Genomic DNA, 21,248 nt, shown 5'->3' with positions numbered 1-21,248 from the left:
TAAAAAATAAATTAGGACATGAGAAGTGACCTTATTCCAAAATCAATGTTGACAATTTTATTTTTTTTTATCAGCAATTTTGTTTTGTTTTTTGGGTCAACATCTTAACAATCTTTGAGAGGGTTCACAGATGGCACATTGACGATTAAAGGCCAAATCATTTTTGTTGTTTTTATAAATATACGTCAATTGAGAAATACTTCAAGAACAATGTTTTTTTTATACATCTGTTTAAGCTTCCAAAATGTAAAATAATGAGCAAGTTAATGACTGTTTTTTTAAGCCCAGATTATTTTCTTTAAGCAAGTTATGGACTAAATTCTAATTCATTTCAAATACTAAAAACTAATTTGATGTTCATAATCTTCAAAGACTAAATTGGTATCTCTTGTTTTGTATTTAATTAGAGGATTAATTTCAATATTTACATCAAAACCTTAAGTATTCTTTACATAATTGATTTCCAATATAAAAGCATCATAATGAGACTAATTCTTTCAAATGATTTTTTTCATACATAAAATTTAAAGACACCATTGTATTCAGCACCTAACAACAGCCACCTACTGGTTTTGTAATCACTCAACCATGTGCAAATATTTGCGAGAATTGAGAAATGTAACTTTCACATTTTTAGCTAAGGGTGTTGACTATAGGCTCATGATATAGGTGTTCCACACAAGAACAAGAAACCTATGATCAGCGTTTTCCATATACTTTTTTATTTTCTTCATCTAAGTTCTCTATGTGTTAGGAGAATTTATGAAAGAATTAAGTTATAATTGATTAAAAATTACTGTTTTTAGTTACACTTGATGTTCTTAAGATCATCTATCTGATATAGGGGAATAAACCGAAGAACGCGATGGCAGATATATTCTTTACTTCTTGATGGAGAAATTTCATTATACGTAATCATAATGGAATTACAGTGAAGAAATTAACCATAAGAACAGACTCAAAAACAAAAGATAATATACAGATTATAGGTGCATTGTTCAACTACCCTTTTCTTGTCACAAGTACGATAGAAGGATCAGCAAAGCGAACAGAGAAAGATCTAGAGAGATTATTATCTGGTTCATCAAGCGCAGTCCCTTGATCGAAATTCTGAGAGTAAGTTTGTTGATCATAAGGGACCTGAAATGATGCTGCAGACTCAAAAAGCCTCTTCTTCTCTCTCTTGATCTTCATCCACAATAGTTTCCACCTCAACTTGGTTGCTACAATCTCATGGTGACACCTTCCCAGATGAACTGTTCTCTTGCCGGAATTGCGCCAAGCTTTGATATCCATGGAGTCACTTGGAACAAAAGTTTGTGCTCTGATTGGACCAGGAAGCTCAAAGTCACACGCCAAGAGAGTGTAAATAAGCAAAGTGAGGAGTGAGGAGAGAATCTTAGAATATAAAAAAAGCACATGGTATTGGATTTGAAATGAGTGAATTGGGTATTCTATTGGAACCTTTTTATTTTGTTGGCTTCACTTGCCACCAAAGTAGAAGCTAGATTTTTGTACCCTAATTATGGGGATCACACTCTGCATAGTAATAACTGAGGCACGTGGTGCACATGAACACTGCATGTAATGTAAATGCTACGTGGGACTGTTTTCTGGGGCAGCTATTCCATGTGGAACTGTGTTTTGGTCCAGTTTTGGTATAATTTTATTTGTTCATGATGTCATGCATTTGGAGACATCATGAAACTCAAGTTACAGTTTATTTGTGTGAGGATCTTACGTAATATACATCACCAACCACTTGAATGAAAAAGTATAAATCTATTGTAAAAACACTTTCAATTGGTTATTGTTCTAGACTTGGTTATTGTTCTAGACAGTCGAATTGGATAACTAAACCCAGAACATTTAAGATAATCAAGAACAAATGTGTTCTTAACCTAATTTGTGATCTTTCTATCTGTGAAGTTTTACATATTATATATGGAGTCAGACTTAACCCTGTGTCTGTCGTTATGATTCTTTCTTTACTATCTGATTAATGCTCGTTCTATGCTATTTTCTTTACATTATTCATTTATATCGGTCTTCTACCTAAATGACCAAAGGTCGGCCCAAAGCCCATAACTCAACAGGTATTAATCCATTAACAACTATGGGGATTGTAACATCTCCAATCTCCAATTCAAGATACTTTGCATCTTTTGGATATGAATTGCAAGAGAAGTTAAGGCTCAATTCAATACATTAGTTCAATAGGTAACTGGAAGGTAGGTTACGTAGTATAATCTCTGGCCTAATAGATTGTTTTTAGGCCCCAAAGTGGAAGCACTGTTTTTTTGATAAATGAAAACCTTCTGTAGATTTAAGTTGGCTATGTATCTCTGTAGTATAATCGTGGCATAAGAGATTACTCATGAACTATGATTAAATGACCTCAAGTAATTAGTTACCTATTAAAGTGAAATCAATTTTAGAGTTTAGAATTTGAGTTTGGTTAATAACATCTGTATTACTAGGCTTATTGAGATAATGTGATTGATTCGCCTTTTGCAATGAATTGTTCTACAAGTTTCTACAATTCCAATGTCCATCTGATTTTCTATTATAAAGGGATTTATTTTAGACTTTGTCATATGGATTTTTATTGGATATAATGTTGCTACTTTGCTAAAATTTCTATTCAAAGCTTTCGCTAATTCTTAAAGCTGTCAATATTGAAGGGAAGTTCTATGCAAATTGTTATTATAATTTTGGTCTTGTGGCTTAGATAATGTTTCTCAAGCATTCATTCAATGGTGAGAAATCCAGTGAAAGGATTTTGTCTCGGGAGAGGAATACCAAAAGTGTGATTCAGAGAGTGAATCATTTGTTCTAATCAAGAGCAAAGGATTTTTTTTTTCAATTTCACTTTGTTGTAGATGTATATACCCCAATTAGGATTCGGTAATTAACACAAGTAATAAGACAATAATTATCAATTTAATTATATTTAAGACACATAAATCAGATTATAAATTACTAGCGGTTATAGATTACTGTTATAAAATTAATTTATATCTCATGATAACTATTCAATGTTTTTTTTAATGATTTGAGTCCAACAAAACCTATAAATAGGTTATGACTCTCTCAGTAAAGAAAGACATTAAACTCTATTTTATACTCTAATTCTTAATTCTTTATTAAAAATTTATCATATTTTTTGTGCTCCTACTAATTTAAACATCGGATAAGTTCATTCCTCATCAAATTCGCAATCCATACTAAATACACTTCTCCAGTTTTTTTTGGTAGTAAGAGTTGAAATTGTGATAGAAAGTGGAAATATATGTGAGTATTCATAATATGTATTATATGATAACATAGGAAGAATATCTTCTATAAGAAGAAAAATCTGGATGTAGAAGAAATATTTTCTGTAGCATAACTAAGGAGTTTTGGTAACGTGCAAGTTTTGCCTTCTAACAAACATGTATCTGCAACTGTAGGTTTTAATACAACAAAGTGTTGAATATTTGGGCTATGTCTTTTGTTTTGTTCTGTATATTCTAATGTTGTATAACAAGATGCTTTGCAAGTTGTTTGGTGCAGGTTACAAAGCTATAGGTTTGTCTAAGGTGCATAAAAGGAGGAATAAATATTCCATAACACCACAATCACTAAAAAAAATCACCTAACAATTTTTTAAATTAAAAATAAAACAATAATAATTAAAATATTAATTTATTGAATTGAGGTGCATAAAAGGAGGAATAAATATTCTATAACACCACTAAAAAAATCACCTAACAATTTTTTAAATTAAAAATAAAACAATAATAATTAAAATATTAATTTATTGAATTGAAGTACATGTTTTACTCTGTATTGGTGATAGTGAAACGTAATCCGTTTTGGAATGAGTCAGGTTTCTGTTTCGGTTAACGAAGTTTGGAGTACAATTTGGGTAAATATGCAAGTAAAGGTATGGTCTTTTATTTATGCAAAGTCTCGTTCTGCTTATTTTCCTTATTCTAGTTGGGTTTTAAATCCTCTGGGCTTGTATGAGGTTGATTCATTAATATGGGTTAGTGTTGATATGATTATCCCTTTACTAATTTGGTAGGCATTCTAATAGAAGATTGGTGTCAAGTATTTCTGTATAAGGGTTGGACCACTTCCAAAGTGGTCCCTATTTTATTTTTTTTATTGCTGATAAAAAAAAAGACAGTGAAACGTAATCTAAAAAAATGCTAGCCACGTGGACTATATATATTTCCACAACCCCAATTTTTTTAATTGTACTGGATTATTATTAATCTCTAATTTAATCTTGGCTCATATAAAAAAAAATTATTAGCCAACTGATAATGATTTGGGATAAAATCAACTTATAAAATCTTAGTGACCCTACCTCTTTATTTGTTGCATTTTTTAAAATTTGGTTTATTATAATTATTCTTGCTAACAATTGGAATATGTATTAAACTTAGATTTTGGTTTATTTAGTACTATCTTGGTATATATTCAATTTTTGCACCAAAGTTTCAGTATAATCATAACAAAATTGTCACCATTTGCATTAGATTTAGAAATTGTTAGATATATAGTACTATTGAGCATGATGGGTTATAACCTCAAGAATTTTGTCATTCATCCCTTAGAATTTGTCGCGGTAAAATCGGAACCTTATTTTTTTAAACATAACGTGACACATTTATTTTCATTTTAAAAACTTAACTAAACTTTTAAAAGATAAAAGGTGGAATTAAATATAAATTATTAGATAAAGAATCAAATGTATCATTAAAATAAAATAAAAATATTTAATAATATTCTTATAAATCTATAATTTATAAAAATTAAAATAACTCATTGATTTGGATCTATTAGGTTGAGTTTTTTTAATGTATAATTTAAAATTCAATGTAAAAATAGTATTAAAAAATTATATATTCATTATTTTTAAAAAGAAAAGTTATTTGTTTTTTTTAAATAAAGAAAAGTTATTCAATTATTTATTTTATTAAATAAAGATTTTTTGTATTTATTAAAGAGTATAATTGTATAATTAAAAGTAAATATAAATAAATTTTATAATTTATTAGAAAGATTTTTATTGTGTAAGTAGTTATTTTAGTTTTTTAAAAAATTAATCAAAAGTTAAGTGGTAAGATAAGAATTTTGTGTACACAAGAAAGAAATCTCCTTCCATAAATATACACATAAAAATAATCTCCTTCCTTAAATATAAACATAAACGTAGGCATTGTCTTACATGAAAAATTGAAATTTTTATTTATTATATTCCTATATAACAAGTATTGTCTATTTTCATTTTTAGTATAATTAAAAAATATATATATCAAATATAATTTAAATTTGTTAGTTAATTTTTTTTGCTGTATTCTCGTGTGAAAAGATAAATAACGTATAACTTACTTATTTGTAACTACAATTCTTTAAATAAAAGAAATCATTATTATATTTAATTATTTTTATAGAAAATTTCAAAATATTAGAGAAGGAAGTAAATATCTGAGCAATCTTTTGAATAATACTACTCACAAACAAGTATCATCAAAGTTGTTAGGTTGGTCAGATTTTGTCCCTAGATTAAAAAATATCTTACATCCATGATTTTGAGTTTTAAAATTAATAAAAAAATTGTATTCTAAGAATTATTTATTTAAAATAATAAAGAACTCTCTTGATTAGTTATATATGTAAGTAACGTTATTTATTTCAGCAAATCACATCACAATGTCCAAATAACAAACTAATTATCAGGTATAAGTAATGTAAAATCAACAAAATTATATATATATTGTACTAAAATCAATCAATTTTTCTTAATTGTACTAAAAACAAAAATCAACAATACCTTTGTATAAAAACATATATAATAAATTAACATGTTAGTAATATTTTATAGATAAAAAAACTTACATCAATATTTAATAATATGATTACAAATACTGAAATGAAAAATATTTCGGTATATAAATGGTCACTATGATGTTATTTCTAATAAAAATATGGGCTTTTTTTTTACCGTGTCTTAGCATTTATTTTAAATTAAAAAATAATAATTTGAATTATTGTAAAATATTATAGTTTATGTTTGGTCTAATTTTTTATATTTTTTATTTTTTACTTTTTTTAATAATATTCATTTTTTTTGTAACGAATATATTAAGGTGTCATTTTAGCTGAGAGGTCAAGTAACATAATAATTTCTAACATAAAAATCTTTTATAAAAAAAATATTATAATTAAAAATTATAATTTTTTTTATTAAAGTATATTTTAATCAGTCTAGTCCATTGCTTGATACATGGAATATTAACTATGTACATACTTTATATGTAAAAAAAAATAGTTATCCTTAAAATCTTCAATAAAATTTATATATATTAAATAAGGAAATTCTCATTATATATTACTGTAAATACTAAAAACTAAAAATATTTAATATTCAAAATTTAAACTAAGAAAAATTATAACAAAGGTTGACATGGTAGTCACATATACTAATATACTCTTGGAGATAGATATTAGAGTCTTTTATTGTATATAAATTGGTGCAAATTTCACTTCATAAATTGATTTTATAGGATTGAGTTAAATTTGAAATGCATTTTGTAATATGATTTCAGAGATATCTTCTATAATTTTTTTCCAAGAGTCATGAGTCGGTAGTAAGCATAATAATTGATAAGATGTAACAAATTGGCTTCTATTTTTTTTCTTATATTCGTCATTATTTTCCATAGTATATTTTATCATATCAAGTTTTATTTTTATTGGAAAAATGTGTTTCTAATTTTCATCTTTTCGGTTATACATAATGAAAAAAAAAAAAAACTAAAATCTTAATTTAATCTCTCAACTTCTAGAAAACATAATGAATTTTTTAGAAAAAAAAAATAGACCAAGATAAGACCATCGATATGAAAACTCAGAGATCTTATCTAAAAAGAAAAATAAAGACTAAAAATAATACTCTTTTTTATTTTATTTCTATCTTTATCTTTTGAGCCCAGAGTAATGTACTACTCGAGAGAAAACAGAAGAAGATCAGAAGAAACACGTGAAGAGAAGAATGGATCATGTTGCAGTCTTGGATCCACTTTTCATCTACAGATCTAAATCTGGCTTTATCATTAACAACAATTCTAACACCATTTTCTACTCTAATTAAGGATAAAAAAAATAACCTGCATGCCTTGTTTCCTAATTTTATCAAGAACTTAATCACCATTTTAATTCATACCCCAAAATTGAAAAAAGAAAAGAAAAAAAATCCTAATTTTTCAGATGAATTATGTGGTTGGTCTATGAGAAGAAGAAGCTAAGTAGTGATTAGTGGGAATTGCAACTACACAAATCCACTGAAGCATTAATTAATTACTTAATTAATAATTATCTCTCTCTGTAACAGCACCAGTATCAGTAACTTAACCACTTACATGAACATATTCTGAAAGCAGTGATAAACATAAGAACAGAGAATAATCGACAGCGTTGGTAGTTGGGCTTAGTTGTTGGGCTTGGAGCGTTTCATCCAAGAAGGTGGAGACGATGAAACTGTGAGTGAGCGATGTAAACGGCACCTGAAAGAGCCTTCGTGTGTGGTTGGAGAACACAGGCACTGTCCTTTGGCCAACGACGCCGTTCCGTTGCCGCTGCCACTGTCACTTTCGGCTGAAACAGAAACTGTGAGCTTTCTCTGTACCTGAGATTGGGAATCCATCACTCACTCTTCTCTAAACTCAAAACCAAAACTTCCTTTTTATACATACAAAACAAAACTATATCTTTTTTAATTTAAAACCACTTTTTGAGGTTTTCAATGGAGATTCCCAACATACTAACTACATCTTAATCTAGTATCAATGTATCAAACCTTTTACGTATTGTACTGTAACAATTATTCCCTTCTCCAGACAAATTAGGAGAAGGACAAAAAATTTAACCTGGGATTCACGTGAAAGTCTTCTCTTAATTGGAAAAATAAATTATTTTCCCTTACGATTTTATCCATTTATTTTTCTCTCTCATGTGCTCTCAACTTCTTTGATTTTTCTTATTTTAACTTTTGGGGTTAATTTTTCTTTTATATATATATATATTTTAAAAGTTTTCATGTTATACATTATTATGCAATTTGACATCTCAGTTAGGTTGACACTTCAAGTAACAACAATCACCTGTCATCACATAAAAAAAAATACAAAAATATGGGGGACTAGACCAAAACTTATATGTTAAAAAAACGATACATAAGCATACTATACCTATTCATAAAGAAATCTAATAACAGACTAGATAGAAGTCTATTATACCAATAAAATGATTCTCTATGAATAAATCATAAATTAGACAACTTATCAGCACACACATTCCCTTCACGAAAAATATGAGTAACTCAAAACCTATCTCACATAGTTCATAAATCTACGTAAATTACTTTTTTTTTTCAACTTAGTGAGACTTTTTTAAAAATAAAACTTTAATAGAACACCGATCTTTAAAGTAAGCAATTAACTCAAGTAAGCAATACCTTGAGTTAAGTAAGCAATACCTTGAGTTAAATGATTGATCAACAATAAAAAACAATACCGTGATCTAATAATATTATTTCTTAAACTTTTCAAATTAGAATAATAATATCGTATGTAGAAACGAAAATATATTCAAATCCTCAATAAAAAAATTAGCTAAGATACAATTATTCACCGATATTTATCGTCCATTGAGGAAATAATATGAAGTCTTAAATAATTGAATTGTTTGTGTTTAAGATTTATCCTTTTGAATGAGTTATACTACTAGACCATGTAATCTTTTTAGCCCTATTTAGCTTATTGTGTATGATGTGACTTTCAGATGATGGTAACGATAAAAATAAAGGAACCTGAACATTATCGAATCACTGGTGCATAATAAATTAGTGTATTTTAGGATTTATTTATCTTAGAGATTTTTGTTTCCTGATATCTAAAATAATTTAAATGAAAATGACTCATCATACACGTGTATGCGATGTAGTTAATCGACGGTGTAATAATGAATTTGCATTGTACGGGGAAACATGAAAAAGATGGTGAAGGGCAACCATGTTGGAAACTTGCTACTTATTTACTCTATCATTTTATATACATATAAAAATATCTTAAACACCAAAAGTTAATAAAAAAATGTCTCTTAATAATATTGTTATTTTTACTTTTTTTATTTGTAGGTGTGTACATCAAAAGTAATTCGCTAAAAAAAAAACTTATTATTATTTCACTTTAACTCTAAAAATAATTAATAAAATGGTGGTGGAGGAATCTTTGAAAATTTGTTGTTATATATTTTAAAAGAACAAATTGCAGAATGGATAACTTTTGAGTTTTTTTAGTAGGGCCTCTGTATCATGACAAGCTATTTTTTGTTCAGTAGGTGATGAAAGTAACAACCAAACAAACTCCATTTCTTGTAGGAATCAATGTGGGGTTGAATCATTATTCCACATTTTCAAATTATTTTAACTAAATCTGCATATATGATAATATAATTTTCATCAAAATATTTTTTATTAATAATAAATAAATTGAATAGTTCAGAGTATTTAAGAATATTTTTAAAAACAAAAAAGTCAATCAAATATTTTAAAGACCAACATAATGATCTTTTATCATTACACCAACAAAATTAGTTTATTTAAACAAGATGACAAAAATAATAAAAGTACTCATGTAATTATATACACACTTATGCCATTATACTTCGCATTTTCAATTATTTAACATTTTTGATTTTATATACAATCGAGTTTAGACAAATAATTCATTTAAAATAATTTTATATATAATCCATTCAGAATCAAAATAGAGTGGTACCAATATCAAACTCTTAATTGAACTTCATTCATGTTTCAAATACTTAACTGAAAAATAAGTTTATAATTAATTTTATTTCAAATATGTATACTGTTTTACTTTTATTTACATTTAATTTTAAGATAAAACTTAAAAGTTGAAATATCCCAATATATTATAAGTTAGTATGAGTCTAATATTTGTCAATATAGTTTAATCTTTTTAATCTCTTTTAAGCTAAAAGCAAACAAATTTTAATCAATCTGTATTAGGGTAAAATAAATTGTGACTTTTTAAATGTATTTGATTAGTTTAGAATAGGAATAATTTAAGTATGCTAATATACCACTGTTTATTTAAATTAATTATTAAAACACAGTAAATATATATATATATATAATCAAATTTAAAATTAATAAAATCTCAATTTATGATTTTCTGATGAATAATTAAAAAAAATAAAGTTGAGTGAGTAAATATAGTGATGGAAACCCTAGGTAGTAACCTGTTGAGTGTCATGTGGTGTCTATAGAAGAGGGAGACAAGGGGTGGCAGAGGCACATCACTTTGTGGATAAGAAATCTGACAATTAACAGTGACTCCATTTTTGTAAAAGATTGTAGTGAGAAAAAAAAAGAAAAAGGTATGTCCTGTTATAATTTACTTGAAAAAAGGGTCAATTATAAAAGTTCAAAAAAATATTTACTGTCTCTGGCTTTAATGATTGTGGAACTAAAAAACATGTATGATGATATTGTAATTGCTGGATATTTCATAAAGATTTTAAAAATAAAATTTATTATTTACAAGATTTTTGTTAAAGAAGAAAATTTGTAAGTTTTTAGTTTGTTTTTTATCCTAAAAGTGTTTATGAAATGTTTTCTTAATCAATCTCTACACATATTCAGTTCAATTTTGATTTTATCCCAAATCTAAATCAATACAATCATTAAGGAATGCTTGAATTGCTTCTAATGCTTGAACTTAAAAGAAGAAGTTACATTTCTAAATTTGTAGAGTGATGAAGATTTTCCCTCATAAATGAATAATAAGAAGATAATTGTTTAGACAAATTTAAGTATCATTAATTGTAGACATGTCAATCTGGCTAGCCTATAACATTTGGTCTTGACTCACATGGGTTAGGCTAAAAAAGTTCATACGGTCGGGCTAAAAAAATTCCCATAAAAAAAGTTTATTAGGTCAAAAGTCCTTAAAATATGGTCAATTCGTGAGCCAAATTTTAAAGTAGAAAACTTATTTAAAAATAAAATAATTTTTTTTTATATATGAAATATTTATTCAAGTCAGATTTAAATTTAGTATAACAGTAATGAATTGGAGTTAAATTAAGTTAAGTTAAATTAACGTCATTTTAAGTTGACAAATATAAGTCTAGGTTACGTCTCCAAACAGAGATAAAGTAAAACCATATCAAATCGCTTGATCCAAGTCGTGTCGAGTCAAGTCAGACAAATTAGGTTAGATTGATTTCAAGTCAAATTGAGTCCAATTTTGAGCAAGTCACCAAGTCAAACTAAGATTATTCATGTTGGACCAAGTTGGGTTGGACCCATGTTGACTAAGTTGGATTGTGCTTAGGTCAAGTTGAGTAAGGAAAAGACTAGGTTTATCTAAGTTAGTCCCAAGCCAAGATGAACAAGGTTAAGTTGAGCTCAAGTCAAATAAGTCGATCGAGTTGGGCTTGGATTGGACTGGATCGGGTTCATGCCAAGGTCAATAAGGTTCACATTGTGCTAAGTTGAATTGATCCCACTTATGATCGAGTCAAGTTGGACCCATGTCTTGAGTCAAATTGAATCCAAATCAGACGGAGTCATATTGAGCCCTCTTGGGCCGAGTTGAATTGGACCCACCTAGATCAAGTCGTGTTCAACCCATCTTAAACCAAATTGAATCAGACCCTCCTCGAGTCGAGTCAAGTGGAGCCCACCTCAGGTCAAGTTGAGTCGGATCCACCTCGGACTGAGACAAGTCAAGTCTATGTTGGGTTGATTCGAGTAGAGTCCATATTGGATCAAGTTGAATCAGACTCACATCGAGTTGAGTCGTGTTGGGTCCACAAAGTTGTATAAAGAAACTTTTAAAAGAAAAAAAATTAAAATATGAAAGCAACTACTTCATAAATTAACTTATGCATATATTGAAAATAAAAATTTAAAAAATGTTTAAAATATATTTATGCATAAATTATTTTTACCTTATGGATAGTTTTTTTTTGTTTTCTAAAATTTATTTTGGATAAGTTTAGAGTATCCTTATGGTCTCTTAGGACTTGGTCCACAACAATATAAATTTTATTCTAAACGTTTTACGTCATCTAATAAAGATTAAAATGATTGAAAGTAGTTAACTTTAAATGTGTACTTTAAATTCAAGTATAAGTAAACAATAAAGTAGATATAAGTTTAAAAATACTTATATAATTTTAACATAATTTTAAAAAATTGAACATATGTCGATATCATAGCACATTATTCAACCGTGTTTGCTGCTGCAACAAAATGCAATGCATTCCCAAAGCCCATCTATGGCTCCATTGTAATGATTAAATCGAGCAAGTTATCGCAAGAATAATCCACGATTCAATTGAAATGATTAAATCAAACAAGTGTGAAGGGTCTGATTCAAATGATTGATAATGGTGTGCCCAAATTAATATAAACCTCTGAGTTCAATTTCTACTTGAAAAAAAAACCAAATAAGTTATCCGAAAATAAACATATATTTCATATCCATTAGGATATTTCTAATATGATATTAAAATGATTTCGAATCTATTCTACGAATATTTATTAGATTTATCATATCACCATCTATAATATATTATCTCACATATAACTCTGTCACTTTCAATATATGAGAAGTAAAATTATGATATTTTATAATATTCTAAACTATAGGAACACACGAGAAGAATGCATCTCTTTACTTTCATAATGAACACATAAAGTAAGAGTAAAAGGGGAAGTGAAAATTAGAATTTATTCTACTCTACCCTGTTTTTCTCAACAGATGAAATGAAATATCCGTTTTATAATATTACAAATTACTGATAGAATAAAGCTAAGAAAAACCAAACTAGTAAGAGTTAAAAGACAAATATTTTATTAAAGATCTACACAGAAATACTTATATAACCTATAAAATACATAAAAAAATTAGATGATATAGTTGTATCATCTCACTTTAGAAAATTAAAATATAAACTAAGCAATATTATAATATTTTAACTGTATCTTATAAAATCCTTAATCATTTAATTCTCCTTCTTAATCTCTTTATTAGGCCATCTATCAATTACCCAGAGTTTTTAATCCAATCCATTTTGCTGTATTATATTCTAATCTATAAACTTTTTCATGTGAAAGAGAGTAATAGTCCAAAATTTCCAAAAAAAATTTATAATTAATTTCCATTCTTGAAAAGTTTTCTTTCCCAAAACAGTCATAAATTTAATTTAGTCCTTGTACATGGGCATAAAATAGCCTCATAATATATAAAAGTCATGTTACACTAAGTTTTGTTATTACCCCCTTAAGTAGTATTGAGAACAAAGTGTTTGTAAAAAGGGACAATAATATTAAATATAGTAGTAATTGCTAATTTATAATAGTAAAGGCTTAATTAAATATAAATTTGATTAAATTTTAAAGCAAACTCATAGAGTTTAGCAAATTTTAAAGAGTTCTGAGTTTAGAAATTTTAACATTTTGATATGTTGACAACCATGCACGAGCTTAAATAAAGTTCATAAAACCGGCTCATGAAGTGAGGTTTGCATTCAAATCTCGTTAGGATAGACTTGAAATGACTCTGATACCATATTACGAGGTGGACTTTAAGCCTAACTCAACTCCATAAAATCAGCTCATGAAGTGAGGTTTGCACTCACTTATATACAATGAAATATCATAATCTCTAGTCGTTTGTGGGATCTCCAACACATATTACAACCGGAAAGAAAAACAACTTTTTATTGAAATGAAACAATTTTAAAATTGTATTCAACAAATCATAGTTGTAAATTGATATTTTTTTAATTTATAGTTGTGAAATTAACATTTTCTAAATTTAAAACATAACTTATGATTTGAAGGAAAAAGTTGTAATCCTATGAGCTCACTTACCAGTCCAACCAAAAATCTACCAGTCTTGTAGAGTGTCATCATGGCTACCATTACCTTCCAATTTGCCACTACTGACATAAATTTGCCTTCTCTTCGTTTCTGTTTTCATTCTCTGAAAAGCCTCTTGGAAACTGAAGAATTATTCTCCCTTTTTTTCCCACATAGATCATCCAAGCTATGGCGAGGAGGACAGGAAACAAGAGTTTACAAGCAAAACTGGTAGGTATGTCTTCCCCACCCCATGTCCCCATTTTTTCTTCATTTCATATCTCCATTCAAAGACTAGAAATAGCTCCTCTTTCACATATCAGTTTCTAAACCAGAACAACTTGTTACACATGTTAAGATAGCAGAAGCAAATGATAATGTGCAAAATATTTTTTTTTGCACATTGAGATTAGGATCTATGAGATGCATATCATTCAAATCTCACATCACTAAGCCAACCCAAGTGGGTTCCTGTAGTAGTGGCTTCTAGTATTAGTAATTTAAATTCACCTTCGTAAAATCTGTGTTGGATTCTTCGCAACCATATCTGATTGTGTTGTTTGTTTGATCATTGAAAATGATCTACTGGTCTTGCCACTTTCTTCTGAGGGGAAAGTTACTTTGTAAAAATGTTAACCCTTTCACTAGTATATCAAATCGTATAACTAGTAAAAAATAGAAAGTTCAAGTATTATTTTTCTTAGAGTATGTGTTTAATCAATGCTGATTCTCACTAATTTGGACTAAAATTTTAAAAACATTGGTTCATACAAAATTAAAGAGTACTATAAATCTAAATGAAACACATTTAAAAGTATCAAATTAAAATTTTATTACTTGATCATGGCAAAGATTTCTTTCGGTAGGACTTGTGAATTCAACTCTATGCAAATCTTCTTATATCTTTAACATAACTCCATTATTCACACCACAAACTCACTAGTCCTAATTCTTTAAGACACATTCTAAAACCTTAATGTAAAAATACTGATCCTTTAGTTATTTTTACACAAGATTTATATTAAGAATAAGTGTTTAAAATGACCAAAGAGATATATATGTGTAGATAATAAGGTTTTTAGTTGTACTTAGGTTAGTAACTTTATAATGACATGCAGATTGCTATATTAAATACCATTGCATGGTTGTTTGTTGTTTCTTGCATGTGGCTTCGACCATTTTGTGATTCCAAGGACAGGGCTCCAACTTATCCCACACTGAATCACATTTTTTTTTGTTGAATTTTGCGTAAGGCGTGAGCCATTTCAATCTCTATCTCCATCCATTAGTCTTTCACCATTACCCTGTGTTTTGCTTGGAGAGAAAGAAAACTTTTGATATTGCACAGTGGAAGTGAGAACGAAGGGGAAACAGAGAGAAAAGGAAATTATAAGAAACAAAAACTTCAAAAATTTCTCTTCGGGTTTAAATTTAAAAATTTACCCCCTCCCTCATTTTCCAATGATCAAAAGGGCATTCTTAATTAGCAGAAGAAAGTATTCCAAAATTGTTATCACCATCTGTGATTTCCCAGGTACTTCTTGGAGACATGGGAACAGGAAAGACAAGTTTGGTTCTTCGATTTGTCAAAGGTCAATTTTCCGAATACCAGGTTACTATTGTTGTTCGACATCACTATACAACTTACATCTCAGTTATGCTGATAGTTCAAGTAACAACAATCATTTTATTATTTTAGTCTCTTATGTGTACAGGAATCAACAATTGGAGCTGCATTCTTCACTCAGGTTTTGTCTTTAAATGAAGCCACTGTAAAATTTGATATATGGGACACAGCAGGGCAAGAACGATACCACAGTTTGGCTCCTATGTATTATCGAGGTGCTGCTGCAGCCATTGTTGTGTATGACATTACAAGCATGGTAAATCAATTTCAATTTGGTGCTTGAAAAATGCTCTATGGTCTAAACTATAAATACAAGTATATCGTTGTCTCTAATTCATGATATATAAGTCTAATGTATTTATCCTTTAAGAGAATCAGTATATGTTTTGTTCAGATAATCTACTGCAGAATGTATAAGTACATTTAGAATGAACATATCTGAATCTGACCAAATAAATAATGCATATTCGGGCTCAGGATTCTTTTGTACGAGCAAAGAAGTGGGTTCGAGAAGTGCAAAGACAAGGTAGGCAACTGTCACAATGTGAAAAACTGGTCTTTCTACTTCTGAAAATTGGGAAACTAAGTTTGTTCTGATTCAAGTCTTCGATTTAACAATGATTTGAGATATAACTGTAGTTGCTAGTTGGGGTCAAAACCATCATGTAAGTTGTTCAAATGAAACTGCACTTCTCATCATGCAATCCATTAACAAAGTAGTGTTAACATAGGCTAAATTGATTTCTTTCATCATTCTGTGAAAGTTCATCACAACTTCATAACATGATACTATTTGACAATTCACGTCAGCAAATTCAAGTTTGACAATGTTTTTGGTGGCTAATAAAGCTGATTTGGAGGATGACAGAAAAGTCTGCAATGAGGTATTTGTAGTGAATTACATTATATTCTTTGCAGAGGTTCTGTTGACTCTACACCAAGGAACATTGTTACTCATATTTCATGTAACATACTTTGTGTCTGTGTTGATGGTTGCAGGAGGGTGAGGAATATGCCAGAGAAAGTGGCTTGTCTTTTCTTGAAACTTCAGCAAAAACCGCACAAAATGTGAACGAACTCTTCTATGAAATAGGTAAAATACTTTACCTTTCACCCCAGAGGCTTCTTTCTACAAAATATGATCCAAGAGCACTTGCATTGCCTATTCTGTGGTTCAAATTTTGATGAATTGTATGATTTTTCTTTCTTTTCTGTCAAACAATAACAACAACATTAAGAAGCAATTATTTAGTTCACTATCTTGAATGAATTATTAACCAATTGAATGTGGTAACATACAATTAACGTTTGTGTTAAGATTCCTCATTAGCTAGAAATTAAACAAAGATTTTGCAGCTAAGAGATTGGCAAAAGCTAACCCTTCACGTCAAAGTGGGATCAAGCTGCATACCAGAGCTACAGAAACTAGAAGAGGATACTTTTGTTGTGGTTAATGGCATCTTCATGACTCTTTCCTCTGGGAAGTATCGTTATTTGTAATGTCATCATGCCATCATATCATAATATTCCTATCCCTTCATGAGTTGTGCGGATACATGAATAATCTGTGTACGTAATTGCTCAAACAAGAAGAACAAAGACATCTTCAATGTACATTGTAAGATCCAAAGTTGTCCTTTCTTTTTGCTACTTTACTTCTGTTCATTGCTTAGAAAAAAAGCCCCTTTCATTCATCATGAGAGAGAACTTTTAGATGATTTTCATTTTGCTTTTCAAACGTGAAATCACGAGTTCATAAACTTTACTCATGTCACTTTCAAAGTCACTGTTTTTTAAATTATTTTGAGTTAATTATGGATATTCCGATATCGGTCTAATAGCATGATCTCATAAGTTCGAAAAACAATAGTTAGGATAAACTCAAGATGATTCTGATACACAATAGTTAGGATAAACTCAAGATGATTCTGATACTATATTAAAAAGAAAATTTAAGTTTAACTCAATTTCATAAGATCAATATATGAGGTGAGATTTGTACCCACCTATATACTATAAAATATCGTAATCAAGACGAAGTTCGAGTTATATATTACAAAATATCTTGCGATTTTTTTGTTTTTTACAGTTTTTAAAGTTAATACATTGAGCTATATCTCGTTGCATGCTAATTTGTCTCTATCCCATTTTGACGTGACAAAAAGAAGAGAAGAAAAAGAGTTGTCTGTATTGCATCCGAATGTAATGTCATCATTGTGTCCAATACTTTCTCTTTGACTTTTGAATTTTCCATACTTAGCCTTTGCAGTATCAAACCTTGATCACTCATAGTTCTTTTTTTAGAGTATATATTTAGATATAGCCCCATTATTGCTTTTTGCTGTATAATCTTATTTTTTTCTTAAGCAATAAATCTGGTTTAAATAAATTGAGCAACCTTTGCAAAGGTAAATTAAGTTAACAAATACTATTTTTAAAATATTATAGAAACTTTCAAAATATAAATATTACTATTATTATTCATCCTTTATATTTATTTATTTATCTACCAAAAAATCATTTAAATTTAATTAAATAGACCATTATGTTGAAATGAAAAGGCATTTTAAATTATCCAAACCTGACTTTTTGTTTAATTAGACTTTAAAACAGTTTTAGTTGCTTGCGAAATTGATTTACATAGCAAGACTATCTGAAAAAAATGTCACTGTGATAAGAACATTACACAGAAAGTGTAAATACAGAACTTTCTCTTGTTTGTCATTGATCTTTGAATTTTACTACTTAGATTATGGAAATAATATTCTTAATTTTTTATAGTTATATTTGGGTATAGCCAAACGAAAATAGTGCAATAACAAAATTATTTGTAGGAGTCTTCCTCCAAATCTTAAATTTAAAATTTAGAATCTTCTGTAAGAATTTGATGTTTAAAAATAAAAAAAAAATAATTGTATAATTAAATTAGTTTTAAGTTGTAAAAAATTGAAATACAAAGGAAAGAGATTGTAACAATATAAATCTTAACAGCTCTTACAAGATTCTTATATTCTTATGCACCACTTTTTTTTATTTATAAAAATTTGACACATGTTGGAAATCTCCATGCCACCTATTCTACTCAGCACAAAAAATAATTTTATTTAAACGTATTTTATCTACATTTTCTCTTTTAATCGAAAAAAAAAATCTTTGACACTACGTACAATAAAAAGATACACTAACATCACATTATAATAATATAATAATATTTAAAATTAAAAAAAAAATTAAATACAATATTATTTTATTGATTTGTGAAGTGAATGTTTTATAGTGTTTGTGGTGTTAACGTATCTGTGTAGAAATCTTAACTAAAGGTTCAAATTCATCATAATAATATAATATGGCATTTTAAAAGAATTAACCATTGATACTAAACTTAGATAATCTTAAAACTGATATAATATAACAGGTTTTAAAGGACAATAATAATTGCAAAGAACTCTTTCTCCATCAAAGGACCATTTTCTTTTCTTTTTTTGCCGTGAGCATCCATTACTGCAGTCCACATGCTCTCAATTTCCCAACATAATCGAGTATCTTTAATAATCTTCAACAACTGAAAACTAATTACTTAATAAAAATCAGGGTGAAAACTGAAGCTTCTTGCCTAATGGAGTTGCATTGCAGCAGGGCAACGCTATCGTCCTCATCGAAATGGACAAAAAGCTAAAAAGACTGTGCTCGCAGATCGTAGCTGCAGCAGGTGACAGCTAGTTTCTGGGTTTACTCCTCCATACATTATTATACAGAGTTATATAGAGAAATGATAATATTAACTACTAGAATACAATCTCAATTTTTGTTTAAAATTTCAGTTTTTTCATGAGGTGACAAAAATATCCTTGTTTGATATCATGAATCACAGGATACAATACTGTCATTGTCTGTATCATTACTGATTATTATATCATGCATTGGAATCACAACTAGGGGCCATAAAAATTCGAGATAGAAACGTTTTCATTTCACTTCTTGCAATAACAAATTACATTACTCGAGCAAAAATATAAAATTTTCCCAGAGAAATGCAGCAAGTTTCCAAGAAAAAACAAACAGTGAGTACCATGCCAATGGAAACAAAGACCGTGCATGCCCCAAAAGTAACTAGCTACCGGAATGCCTAGATAAACAGAGCAAACTAATAATGAAGTTGAGTTGCCATTAGTGTTACTATTTACTAAAACAGGTGCTATGATAACCGCACCTGCAAAAAGAAACTACTCATAGCTTCTTTTCACATGCTGCTGCCACTACCACTTTTGTTCTTACCAGTCACCAGTCACCACCATTGCCTTATTCACCAAACTGCCCTTCTAACAAAACAAACCAATAACAGAAGCTTTCAAATTTACCATGAAGGAGAAGTACAAGGGGAGCCGGAGGATGAAGAGAGGCCATTGTTGCTACGTGAATCGCTGCATGAAGTGGCCAAGGACCTTGCATCTCTCAGAGAAACGGAACAAGCCTCTGAAGGTAGCTTCTTCATTGGAGTCAGAGGAGGGGTACAAGGAGGTGAGTGGGTGACACAAGGGGTTATTATTGCCTCATCCTCCTCAGAAGAACCACTTCCTTCCAAACGTGAAGGCGAAGTGTCTGGTGTCTCAAATGGGGTATTTGCTGCTCCACTCCCTTGGCTCTCGTGGTTTTCATAAATGGGGTTGGAAATGTACACAAGGTGTTCCTCTCCACTGCAAGGTTTATCATCATGACAAAGATTTCCCATGGTGAGTGGGTGTTGGAGATTTGGTTTTGAGGGTGTTATGGATATGAAGGATGGAGGTGGGGAAGGGCTTGCATTTGAATTGGATTCATGGGGTTGGAGTTGGATTTGAACAACCTGATGGAGTTCAGGATACTGAATCTGCTGCTTTCTTGGCCCAGCTTTGTCTTCTTTGAAAGAAACTGCGGGGAGAAGGATGCTTCTTGGAGCTTGGAAGACTCCCTGTGCATAAATGCTGCGGAATGGAGACTTTTGTTGGGGGTGTGAGGTTGTGTGAGAAGGTGAAGCACTGGTGGCTCCGGCTGCTGTGGGTTGGGTGCTGACATTGGGAATGGTGTTGTTGGAGTTGCTGTTTCTGCGGTGGCGCCGGCGGAGTAAGAGAGAGCAATAGAGGTCAGCTAACAGTACAAATATAAGGACTAGGACTACTGCAAGGGTTACCACCATTACCAAGGTTGCACCCATAATCACTCTGGATGTGCCCTTCATCTATGCGGAGTTAGACCTTTCTCTCTATCAGTATCTCTTTCTTCGCAGAATGTGGCTGTAGAAGAGGCACTGTAATATAGGGGTAGGTAAGAACTAGTCCGTTTTGGCGGGAAACCGTCCTTGGCCTTGGACAGAAGGCTTAGATGCGACGGATGCGAATTCGTAAAAAGAGAAATGGTCCTAGGGAACACAAAGGCTTTGGTTCTGAACCAGTCTGAACTTGGTGTTTTGACATTCCAGATCAGGGTAGTCAATTTGTTAATTTACTGCCATAAGCTCGCACTGTAAAACTAGAAAAAGTTATACATGTGCACTCTTTTTCCTCGATTCGTTAACTCTGCTTTCCTCCTTCTGAATTGTTCCTTAAAATTGGAAGTGACACACTAAAAAATGACCTTTTGCATAACTTTAACCACGTGGTACTCAAGCATTAAAGTGTGAGAAATTACTTTATC

At 29.7% G+C, this 21,248-nt stretch overlaps 3 protein-coding genes across 8 annotated transcripts; 1 reads left to right on the top strand and 2 right to left on the bottom strand.

The window, feature by feature from the left end:
• Positions 1-7,338: 7,338 nt before the first annotated feature.
• LOC150029229 (uncharacterized) lies at positions 7,339-7,826 on the bottom strand. Its single transcript, XM_090299201.1, has one exon. It carries the CDS (start codon positions 7,697-7,699, stop codon positions 7,484-7,486), a length of 216 nt encoding a protein of 71 aa, XP_090155327.1. The 5' UTR covers positions 7,700-7,826; the 3' UTR covers positions 7,339-7,483.
• Positions 7,827-13,977: 6,151 nt separating this feature from the next.
• On the top strand, positions 13,978-17,348 carry LOC137812880 (ras-related protein RHN1). Of its 6 annotated transcripts, none has more exons than XM_090299199.1 (7): positions 13,978-14,182; positions 15,486-15,563; positions 15,651-15,834; positions 16,056-16,104; positions 16,389-16,462; positions 16,578-16,671; positions 16,935-17,348. In XM_090299199.1, exons 1-7 carry the CDS (start codon positions 14,004-14,006, stop codon positions 17,030-17,032), a joined length of 756 nt encoding a protein of 251 aa, XP_090155325.1. In that variant the 5' UTR covers positions 13,978-14,003; the 3' UTR covers positions 17,033-17,348. The 6 variants fall into 6 exon arrangements, with proteins under 6 accessions (XP_090155325.1, XP_090155324.1, XP_068471215.1 ...); XM_090299198.1 differs by having other exon boundaries at positions 16,926-17,233; XM_068615114.2 differs by having other exon boundaries at positions 14,031-14,182; positions 15,667-15,834; positions 16,926-17,233.
• Positions 17,349-19,723: 2,375 nt separating this feature from the next.
• Positions 19,724-20,935, bottom strand: LOC137812879 (uncharacterized). The gene has a single exon (XM_068615113.2). The coding sequence runs from the start codon at positions 20,791-20,793 to the stop codon at positions 19,933-19,935; it is 861 nt and encodes a 286-aa protein (XP_068471214.2). The 5' UTR covers positions 20,794-20,935; the 3' UTR covers positions 19,724-19,932.
• Positions 20,936-21,248: the final 313 nt, after the last annotated feature.

The sequence above is a fragment of the Phaseolus vulgaris genome, chromosome 2, assembly GCF_051622355.1.
Source record: "Phaseolus vulgaris cultivar YP4 chromosome 2, ASM5162235v1, whole genome shotgun sequence".
In the NCBI taxonomy this organism is placed as follows: domain Eukaryota; kingdom Viridiplantae; phylum Streptophyta; class Magnoliopsida; order Fabales; family Fabaceae; genus Phaseolus; species Phaseolus vulgaris.
The sequence above is the reverse complement of the archived record's forward strand: the minus strand, read 5'-3'. Positions and strand labels throughout refer to the sequence as shown.

Coding starts and splice junctions, on each gene's coding strand:
- LOC150029229 (XM_090299201.1), bottom strand. CDS start 7,699: ATGGATTCCCAATCTCAGGTACAGAGAAAGCTCACAGTTTCTGTTTCA.
- LOC137812880 (XM_090299198.1), top strand. CDS start 14,004: ATGGCTACCATTACCTTCCAATTTGCCACTACTGACATAAATTTGCCT. Junction 14,183..15,485: donor AGAGTTTACAAGCAAAACTG/GTAGGTATGTCT, acceptor GTGATTTCCCAG/GTACTTCTTGGAGACATGGG. Junction 16,672..16,925: donor CGAACTCTTCTATGAAATAG/GTAAAATACTTT, acceptor AATTAAACAAAG/ATTTTGCAGCTAAGAGATTG.
- LOC137812879 (XM_068615113.2), bottom strand. CDS start 20,793: ATGAAGGGCACATCCAGAGTGATTATGGGTGCAACCTTGGTAATGGTG.